General features: G+C 35.4%; 1 protein-coding gene across 2 annotated transcripts in view; it reads left to right on the plus strand.

The window, feature by feature from the left end:
* Window positions 1-11,015, plus strand: part of ppp1r9a (protein phosphatase 1, regulatory subunit 9A) — a 72,430-nt gene that overhangs the window by 58,441 nt on the left and 2,974 nt on the right. Inside the window, exons 12-18 of one of the 2 annotated variants that reach the window (XM_073822013.1) lie at window positions 2,577-2,629; window positions 3,310-3,397; window positions 3,608-3,659; window positions 5,639-5,687; window positions 8,264-8,383; window positions 8,566-8,589; window positions 9,494-9,676. In XM_073822013.1, coding sequence (XP_073678114.1) covers window positions 2,577-2,629; window positions 3,310-3,397; window positions 3,608-3,659; window positions 5,639-5,687; window positions 8,264-8,383; window positions 8,566-8,589; window positions 9,494-9,676 — 569 coding nt within the window. The remainder of the gene's footprint in view (window positions 1-2,576; window positions 2,630-3,309; window positions 3,398-3,607; window positions 3,660-5,638; window positions 5,688-8,263; window positions 8,384-8,565; window positions 8,590-9,493; window positions 9,677-11,015) is intronic. The other variant, XM_073822014.1, reaches the window with a different exon arrangement.

Raw genomic sequence — 11,015 nt, forward strand, 5'->3', positions numbered from 1 at the left:
ATATATATATATATATATATATATATATATATATATATATATATATATATATATATATAAATGATTGTACTATGCATGATGTTTAGCTAATAATAATAAAAAATAATAATAGTAATTATTATCATTTAAAAAAAAATTGTTTCTCATAGCTTCATTTGTGTCTAATTTAATGGCGAACACTTTCTGCTTGTTATAGTATCTCTCTGTAATAAACTCCAAAAAACATTTTGCACCAATGCCCCTACACCCTCTCTCTTGAACTCTGACCTTGCAGCTGCGCACAACTGAGGTTTGTTAATGAAATTTAAGCAGCATCGTTCATCTCATGCGCTTGATGTTTCACACCTCACACACTCAGTAGTAATGGGTGCACTTCAAATCTGCCTATTCTGAATCCGCTATGATCACTGAGATAAGAGTGGACAGCGCTGGGAAGCTGATTGGATGCATTGTGACTGAATGAGGCAGATTATGAGGAAGTGCTGCCGCAGGGACAGCCTCAGTTCACTGAAAGGCTCTTGTGCAGGAAACCTCTCAGCCCTATTTCCAACAAGAGCCCATTTCATCTCAAATATCCGTAAATAGCATATGGCGCTACGGGACATTGTAACATATAAACAAACCAACCAGAAGTCTGTTGTAGGATTATATGGTTTCATCAGCCAAAGTACCTGATATTTGATAGTGGCTTGCTGAACAGAATTGATAAGTACAAACACGATAGTTGTCAGGATTCTTGCCCTGGAAATCCTGGTTCAGTTTGGCCAACCACAAATGCCTTTTGTTCCTCAGACAGTTTTTTGCACTCTTCTCTTTGATTTGTTATAACGTTTGGCAGTCTATAGTACTCCAAATGTTTTTCCTGATCCAACTGATTAGTACAGCCCAAAACATGACAATAATTGACCATTTTCAGCAGCAATAATCAGCTAAATATACAAGTTTATTTGGGTTCAGTGGCATTGTTTATGTTCAGTGCTGCCAATATGGCTGATTGATGACAACCTATAGACAAGCACAACTTGCTTGAACAATCCAACAGTTATATGATTTCATATATGTATTAACCACACTATAAAAATATTCATAGTACCAGATAGAGAAGAAGATAAGAAGAATGTTGGAAAAAGTAGTGGTTGTCCCGCCTTAAACCTTCACCAAACATTTCCCATAATTGTAGATCAGGCCTGAACTATGGTCAGGAGGAATTTTGCCCCATTCCTCTTTCAGTTTAGCAACAGTTCTTGGGAAGTCTGGTGTGCAGCGCTCTCTAGAGGTCGTTTCAGTGGGGTCGAGGCCAGAGCTCTGACTGGGTTTTTTATTGTTTGGACTCCAGGTTAGCTAGAGACAGTATGAATTATTAGAAAACTTCAAATACTGTTCCTACACTGTACTGTGTTTTTGGTTTAGAATGTGGTTTAGGTGGGCACATTTTTGTAATGTTTTTGAAGTCTCTTCATGCTCATAAAACAATTTATTTAAACAAAAATACAGAAAGAACAGTACAATTGTAACACATTTTAAAATATTTAAAATATATTTTCTATGTGGCTCACACACACACATACATATACCGTGCCGTTCCAAAGTTTGGGATCAGTAAGATTTTTAATGTTTTTAGTCTTTTCTGCACTTCCAGGCTGCGTTTGATTAAAAAATAAAAATTAAAAATATTGTGAAATATTATTGCAATGTAAATAGTGATTTTCTATTTTAATATATTTTAAAATAGAAATTATTTTTGTGATTCAAATCTGGATTTTCAGCATCATTACTCCAGTCTTCAGTGTCACATGATCCTTCAGAAATCATTTTAATATGCTGATTTATTATCAATGTTGAAAATAGTGGTGCTGCTTAATATTTTGTTGGAACCTGTGATACTTTTTTTCAGGATTTTATAATAAATAAAAAGTTAAAATGAACAGCATTTATTTAACATAGAAATCTTTTGTAACATACACTACCACTGAAAGTTTGTGGTCAGTGAATTTTTATCCTTTCTTTTTTTTATTAATACTTTTATTCACAAAGCATGTTAAATTGATAAAAAGTGATAGTAAAAACTTATATTGTTAGAAAATATTTCTATTTTGAGTAAATGCTGTTCTTTTTAACTTTTTATTCATCAATGAATCCTGAACAAAGAATCACAGATTTAAAAAAAAAAAAATATTAAGCACCACTGTGGCCAACATTGATAATTCTAATAATAAATCAGCATATTAGAATGATTTCTGAAGGATCATGTGACACTGATGACTGGAGTAATGATGCTGAAAATTCAGCTTTGATCTCAGAAATAAATTATATTTTAAAGTATATTAAAATAGAAAACTGTTATTTTAAATTGTAATAATATTTCACAATATTGCTGTTTCTACTTTATTTTTAATCGAATAAATGCAGCCTTGATGAGCTGAAAAGATTTCTTTACAAACATTAAAAATATCACTTTTCTCAAACTTTTGAACAGTAGTGTATATATAGCAAATTTTAAATAATTGTAATTTATTCAGTCACTTGCGCTGTTTTGGTGCTCAAGAACTATATATTTTTATTGTTTTGTGTTCCAGAACTGTGTGAGCTGACAGGAACCAGTGGAACTCACCTTGAGAGAAACGAGAGGGTAAGACTCACTTTCACCTCTCATTCAGGCACAGGACATTCAAGCCAGATGCTCTGATAAAGAGTGCAAGTCACTTCTAATTTCATAATTAATTCCTGAGTATGTGTAGAATATGTCAGGTTTCTGTGGTTACAAAACACTTCTTTAACATTAAAGAGTTAGCTCAGCCAAAAATGTAAAATTTTTCATTAATTACTCACCCTCATGTCGTTCCAAACCTGTAAGACCGTTGTTCTTCTTTAGAACATGGATTAAGATATATTTGATTAAATCTGAGAGCTTTCTGACCCTGTATAGGCAGCAACTCAACTGACACGTTCAAGGCCCAGAAAGATTGTAAGGACATTGTTAAAATAGTATATTTGTGACTTTTTTGAATAAAGTTTTTTTTTGTGCACAAAAAGTAACAACAAATTGTTGTTACCTAAAAGTCTATTTGTACTTATTTAGCATATTTTTAGATTTCTGAGTAAACATTATTTACAATGTCTCCTCTCTCAGAGTCATAAGCCACACTGTGTCTAGGTGTTGTAAGTGTCTGTAATAACCATAATACGTCTCTGCAGAGAAACAGAAGGAAGTACTGTTGGGTCAGCAAAAACTGACAGGAAACAGCTTATTGTTACAAAGAGCTTTCTTTTTTTCTCTCTCTCTTTCTCTTTCTTTGTTGCTGTTTGTAGGGCTCTGGGCCTCAATCCTCCAGGGTGGCTGGTGCCACAGAGGCCAGGCTCAGGCACCCGCAGCCACAGCAGGGACTTGATAATGAGGGTAAATGCACCAAACCATTAATACCTGATTAGGGCTCAATTACAGCCCTAATGAATTATGCTTAAGGCCTGAGAGACACAATAAGGAAAAGTCCCTAAAGAAAAGATAACATATCAAGAGGAACACCTGTAGTAATGGATAAGGCCTCTGTACAGTAAATATTATTGAATCTTGTTGAATGCTAATTGTCTCTGTCTGATTGTTCTACAGGCTCCTCAGCAAGTCGAGATGAGAAATCTGGGAAAAAACTACTGGATTTAGAGTAAGTTGGTGCCAATTCTACATTTATATGTGTGGTGGTGTATAAAAGTAGAGAAACATACATTAACTTTCTGTCTGTTGAAGTAAACTTCTGTTCAAAAGTAATGTTAATGTTTAATGTTTTTGAATGAAGTCACTTATGCTCACCAACTCTGCATTTATTTGGTCAAAAATACAGTAAAAACAGAAATATTATGTTTACAATTCAAACTGGTTTCTATTTTAATGTATTTTACATTTTAATTTCCTGTGATCGCAAAGCTGAATATTCATCATGATCCTTAAGAAATCATTCAAATATGCTGATTTGCTGCAACAAAAAACAAATCTTATTATTATTCTTGAAAACAGTTGGGCTGCTTAGTATTTTTGTGTAATATTCTGCATTAAGCTCTGTTTTAAGATTTAATGTTTAATGATTAGAAAGTGTAAAAGAACAGCATTTATTTGAAACTGAAATATTTGGAATTATAAAATTATTTATTCAACAATGTATTTATTCATTTTAAATGTTTACTGATGCTTCAAAAAGAAAAACAATGCATCAAGAGTTTGAAGATCAGGGTAAATTTAACTTATTTTGTCTTTGTGGAAACATGTAAGTATCTTCTGTAGCTTCTGAAGGGCAGTACTAAATGAAAAAAAATATGATATTTAGGCAAAAAAAGAAAAATCTTCATTCTGTTCAAAAGTTTACACCCTGGCTCTTAACACATTGTTTTTCATTCTGAAGCATCAGAGAGCGTTTGAACCTTCTGTAATAGTTGCATACGAGTCCCTCAGTTGTCCTCAGTTTGAAAAGATGGATCTCAGAATCATACAGTCATTGTTGGAAATGGTTCAAATACGCAAAATGCTGAAAAGCAAAAAAATGTGTGAGACCTGAAGGATTTTTCTGAAGAACAGCGGGCAATTTAACTGTTCAGAACAAACTGTTCAAAAAAAAAAAAAAACAGCTGTGGATCATTCAGGTAACAACACCGTATTAAGATTTAAGTGTATTTAAACTTTTGAACAGGGTCGTTTTTTATAAATTCAACTATTATTTTCTCTTGTGGACTATATGTAAATATGTGCATTTTGCAGATTCTGCAAGGTGTATGTTGGAAATTTCAACAAGCTTCTTGCAATATTTTTAGATCTTCTCAGAGAAAAAGTAAAGGGAAAGAGCAGGATCCAAAAGCATCTTTTGGTAAAAGGTAAATAAAGAACCAAATACCTAACATAAGTGGTTCCATACAGCCTACCTATCTATGAAATAGCAGGATTTAGGATTTTTGAGATCCTTATAAATGCATTGTAACTTAAGTTTCATGAATTGTAAAATAGGTGCTCAGCTGTGCTTTAATACAGAAGTCTCCTAGACTGCAAGATGAATAATAATAAAAAAAAATCCTACAAAATCTCCATTGAGAGGTCAAAATGTACTCATGTGTCCTTGGAGACTGATAAAAAAAAAATAATACGAATTTTCGTCTTTTTTACTGAGTACTTTTTGGCTTTTCAGCTTGGATTTGGTTTGTCCTTGGGTTTAATGCGCAATGCTTTTTTTCTCATTTCATTTTCCTTAAACTTACACACCTAATTAATACAGACTGGGTTGGACGTCTCAGCTGTGCCAGACTGCAGGACATACACACACATTTAGCATCTGAATGAATCTTCAGTGATTCAAAGAATTGCTTAATCGATGATTAAAGAGAATTGCACAGCAGATGCAAGACTAAATGAGGGTTTTATTTCCTCTGGGAATATACGGATGACTGGTCATATCCCACAGCGTTACAGTTTCTGGATTCCAACCGCAAATTACAATGAACTTTTATTAAAAAAAAAAATTAAATTAAGGCTGAACCTTAAATCAGGAAAATAAATGCAGTTCTCGCCTGTATGATCTGTCTCAGCTCTTGTCAGCATCTGTGCCGTGTACCAGTTCTTCAGTCATTATGTATGCTTGAATAACCAGTCCCCTATCTTTAGCTCCACAGAACCTTCAACAGAGACCAGTCCTGAAAGATGCAAGAGCAAGGTGAGAAAAGTCACACAGATGTGTATGTGTTGTGTATATATATCTTACTAGATACAGTGCTTTGCAAAAGTGTTCATACCCCTTCATTTTTATTTTTTTTTTATTTTTATGTTAAACTGCTTTACTTCTTTTTCCACATCAGTCTACACTCCAAACACTTAAAAAACTAAATGATTCCGTTGCATAAGTATTCATACCATTATCTTAGACAGTTGAAATTTTGCACAGGAGCATTCATATTGCTTGTAGATGTTACTACACTTCAAATAGTGTTAAACTGTGGCAAATTTAATTGAACGGGTATGATTTGGAAACGTGGGTATGATTGCTCACATGTCTTAATAAAAGATCTAACAGCCCTGAGGTAAAAAAAAACTGCCTGTAGAGCTCAGAAACAGGATTGCACCAAGCCACAGATCTCGGTAAGAGTTCAGAAAAAATTCTGCTGCATTGAAAAATCACAGAAGCATGTAGCCTCTGTTACTCCTAATGGAAGAAGTTTGAAACAGCAAGGACTCTTCCTAGAGCTGGCTTCCTGGCCAAACTGAGCAATTGATGGAGAAGGGCCTTGTATAGACTGGTGACCAAGACTGATGGTCACTTTAGTTGAGCTCCATGATCATATATGGAGATAGGATAAACCTACAGAAGGACAAACATCACTACAACACTCTACCGATCTGGGCTTTATGTTGGTGTGGCAAGACTCAATCTTCTCCTCAGTGAAGAAAGCACTTGGAATTTGCAAAAAAGCACCTGAAGGACCCTTATGTGAGAAACAAGATTTTCTGGTCTAATGAACCTCAATTCTAAGCATCATGTTTGAAGGAAACCAGGCACTACTCATCACCTGCACAGTTCCATCCCAAAAGTAAAGTGTGCTGGTAGCAGCCTAATGCTGCGGGGCTGTTTTTCAGCGGCAGGGACTGACTCATCAGAGTAAAAGGAAATCTCAACACTGGAAAATATAGAGAGAGCCCTGATCAAAACCCAGTCCAGAGCATTCAGAACCTTCAGGTTCACCTTCCAACAGGACAATGACCCTAAGCATAAAGCAAGAGTGGCTTATAGACAACTCTGTGAATGTCCTTCAGTGGTCCAGTCAGAGCCTGGGCTTGAACCCAATCAAACATTTTTGGAGAAACCTAAAAATGTCTGCAAGCCTCCATCAGAGCTTGAGAGGTGAACAGGTGAGGAGAAAAAAGGCAGATAATTGCCAAATGCGGATGTGCAAAGGTTGTTGCATCATACTCAAAAAGACTTGAGACTGTAAAGGTGCTTCAGGTAAGTACTGAGTTAAGAGTATGAATACTTATGCAATGTTCTTATTTCAGTTGTAATGAAATAAGGCAGCAACATAAAACGTGAAAAAAATGAGGGGGTATGAATACTTTTGCAAAGCACTGTAGCTAGTTAAAAAAATGCAATAAATTGTTTAAATATGAATGCCTGCTGCCTGTTTAGTGATATAACCTCCCTCTGGTGTGTTGCATTTCCATTGAACAGAAATCTTTTTCCTGGCCACGCTTCTTCTCCTATTCATATTATGTGGTACTGTAAGATGTCTTGTTTGTTCAGATCCAAGGCTAATCGTATGTTTCTCAGATTTTATTTGCTTTGAGATCGTTGCTGAATTATTAGAGTTTCACAAATCTAAACAGACCATTTTGATCCTAAGATTAAAGAATTTCATTCAGCTGCATGTATTCTGACTCTCATACTCTTTAATGTTTTCATCTTCATATTATACACAAACTTCCCAAAATGTGACCTTGCTCAGGCTATGCTCCTGGGATCAATAAAATTTTGTATTAAGTCTGACAGGCATCAGAATAACTATGGCCTGCTACCCATGCTGAGTCAAGGCATTAAAATAGCTTTGAATTAATCGCTTTTGTGCCAGGAAACGGCTCAACATATTCAGAGTATTTTCATATTCAGTTCAGAATCTCTCTCACAGACTTTGAGGTGCTGGAGACAACCAGACTGGTAAACATGTCCATCTCATCTGTGTGGATAGTCTCTACAGGGACAGGGTGTCTCTTCAGAAAATGTAGTAAATGCAAGTTTGACGTTGAGAAACTAAGCTTTTCAGCAATATTTTACAGAGAAGAAAAAACGACTAGTGAACATAACACCATTTGATTCTTTAAACTGTGACCTTGTGTTCAGAACATTTGGCCAGAATCATATTCAAACACATCATGTTTGTTGATTACACAATATGTTGAAAGACTTTCTCATTTAAAAATGCAAATTATTTTACTCAATGACAAATTATCACGATCATCATATGAGTGACAGTATCAGTGTACACAAAGCATTTTGTCTGGTTGTGCATGTCTGCTTTTGTCTTGTTAATCTTAAGAGACTTAATTGGCTTAACTGTCAATCACCAGTAATTACACTGATAATTCTGTCATAGTCAATAAAACAATCAGAATCAAGGAATAAATGATTACCCCTTGAGTAATGAAGAAACAATTCGAGCAAATCAAAGTGATACATGGGTGAACGTGTCAATCAGATAACAGTTGTGTCTTACAGGTGTATTTCTGTCTCTGTCTGTCTTCCAGAGTCCTGGTGTCGCTGATGACCTCAGCCTGAGCAGCACCAGCTCCACAGAGATCAGTGGCGTCCCGACTGACTCCAAGATGTCTGGACGATCACAAACACTAATGCTTTCCTCAGATGAGGTATTGTTTGTACACTTGGAGCCTGATATCATGATTTTGTTCCAAACCTGTGTGACTTTCTTTCACTGAATAACTGTGTATTTAAAGGATCACTTGCATGCTAAATTGTGACTAGAAAGATCAGCAAAAGCTTTTTCTGGTTCAGTCAGTGTTTTTCTTGTCCTTTACGCTGCGCTCATTAGAGTGTGGATATGATTGAAGATGAGGTGAGACTTTGTTTTAATGAGTTTGAGGGAATACTTATATTAATCTAGATTTAGAATTTCATTGCATGTTCTTTGTGATCCAACAATACATTTTTTTATTAAAGTGGACATTGGATGCAAAATTCACTTTACATGGTGTTTGCATATAAACGTGTCTTAGCTATGTGTGTACACAACCACCCTACAATAATAAAAATCACTCCTTTTTTAATCCCCAAAAACCCAAACAGTCTCAATTATCAAGGCTTTTTTTAATTTTCTGAGCAGTATGATGACATATTGCTCAAGCCCCGCCCACGACCACTAACGGACTGTCCCGTATTAGCATATTCCCACCCTCTGCCAGTTGTACGCCGTCCACCATGTTCTCCTATAACAACAATGTCTCGTAAGCAATGCAGGTGTTTTGTATTTGGATGGAAAAGTGGACATGAGAGTCTTAATTTTCTCCCGACATCAGAGCCACTAAAAACGCAGTGGATTGGTTTTGTTTTTGATGGTAATGCACCCATAAATACACAAACAAAAAACAAAAAACAGAAGAGAAGGGTTTAATGAGCAGTAGCTCATTATCATTTAAAGAGGCATGCACTGAAACAGGCCACTTTGAACATACCTGTTTTTGACAAGGTAAAAGGGGTGTTGTTTTAAACAACCATTGAGGAATTTTAAACAAAGTATGTTACAGACATTTCATGAAGATCCTAAAGAATCATACCTACATGGGGAAATTGGCATCCAATGTCCCTTTAATGATTTTTTCTCAGATTCCATTTGTTTCCTTTTCCTTGATTTATCTAAATGCATGTAAAATTTATAGAAGCCAATCAACTTGAATTATTAATTAGTGCTGATAACTGTGACCTTGCCTAGCTAGTGCTGTAAGTTTGCATGTGTGTGTCAGATTTTAGATGACGGTCCTCCTCCGAAGCCGTACCAGTGGCAGAACCGCAGTGTGACTGAATGGACGTGTCAACAGGTGTCATGCTGGCTCATGGGTTTGAACCTGGAACAGTATGTCTCTCTTTTTACTGCCAAGAATGTGGATGGAGAACAGCTACTGAAGCTGGATAACACAGCACTCAAGGTGAGGAACAGATTTGTTTCTGTTGTGTATGGTGAAAACCAAGAATATAAGATGGCAAAAATATAAAGTGTCAAAGGGATGGTTCACCCAAAACTGAAATTGATGTCAATAATTACTCACCCTCATGTCGTTTCAAACCCGTAAGACCTTCGTTCATCTTCGGAACACAAATTAAGGTATATTTGATGAAATTCGAGAGCTTTGACCAATTATTTTTGTCAACAGACGAAAATGAGATGATAACGAAACACTCATTTTGAATGACAAAAATGATGATGAAAATCTATTGACATTTTCGTCAACGGATAAAAACAAGATGAAAATGTTAGGGAGGGAGGATTTGGGAAGAGATTCATTCAGAATGAATCTGCTGCGTGGTTAGGAGGTTAGATGCGTACATTAGAACTGTATCTATTGATCCATCTGGCGGATCATAAGCTGGCACACATTTGCTGCAAGTCTCATAAAACGTTCAAAAATGTCATTATCTGGGAGTATAAGAAAAGCAGACGTATGGATAAATTTGACGACGCAAAAGAACTCAATTCGATCCGGTTTTCTGAGTGCAGACACTGAAAAGGCACCTCTCACACATTACCCTTTCATGTCTCATGAACAAAAAATACACACAAACTGATATTGAATTGTTCATTTTGATGAGTATTCATGTTTAATGTACATTTAGTCAACTAAAACTAGGCTAAAACTAAAACTAAATGGCATTTTAGTCAAAATACTATGACTAAGTCAAAATTTGCTGTCAAAATTAACACTGGCCCAGAAAGGTAGTAAGGAAGTCATTAAAATAGTCCATGTGACATCAGTGGTTCAACCGTAATGTTATGAAGCTACAAGAATACTTCTTGTGGGCAAAGAAAACAAAACAATTTTATGAATGTGTCAGTTGCGTTGCTGTCTGTGCAGGGTCAGATAGCTCTCGGATTTAATCAAAACTACCTTAATTTGTGTTCCGAAGATGAACGAATGTCTTACGGGTTTGGAACAACATGAGGACGAGTAATTACTGATTGAACTTCATTTATGCACATGTAGGGTCATAAATGATTTGTATAATACACATTTAAATGTGTAACAAAACTTTTATTAACTTTAATGCAGTTATTTATTTGATTTATTATTTTTTTTGTAAAATTTTTAAGTAATTAAGTTAATTTGGTAGCAAGAAGATTAAACATTTAGGTGTAGTTTTTATCCATCAGAATGACTGTTTCTGCTGCCAAATGCTAAAAATTGCTAGAATGATTCATGTCCCATCTGCTTTCCCTGCAACGAGAAAGTTGTCTTTAGAGATTAGCATAGTTTCTTAGGACCCATCTGA

The sequence above is a fragment of the Garra rufa genome, chromosome 17, assembly GCF_049309525.1.
Source record: "Garra rufa chromosome 17, GarRuf1.0, whole genome shotgun sequence".
Taxonomy (NCBI): Eukaryota; Metazoa; Chordata; class Actinopteri; order Cypriniformes; family Cyprinidae; genus Garra; species Garra rufa.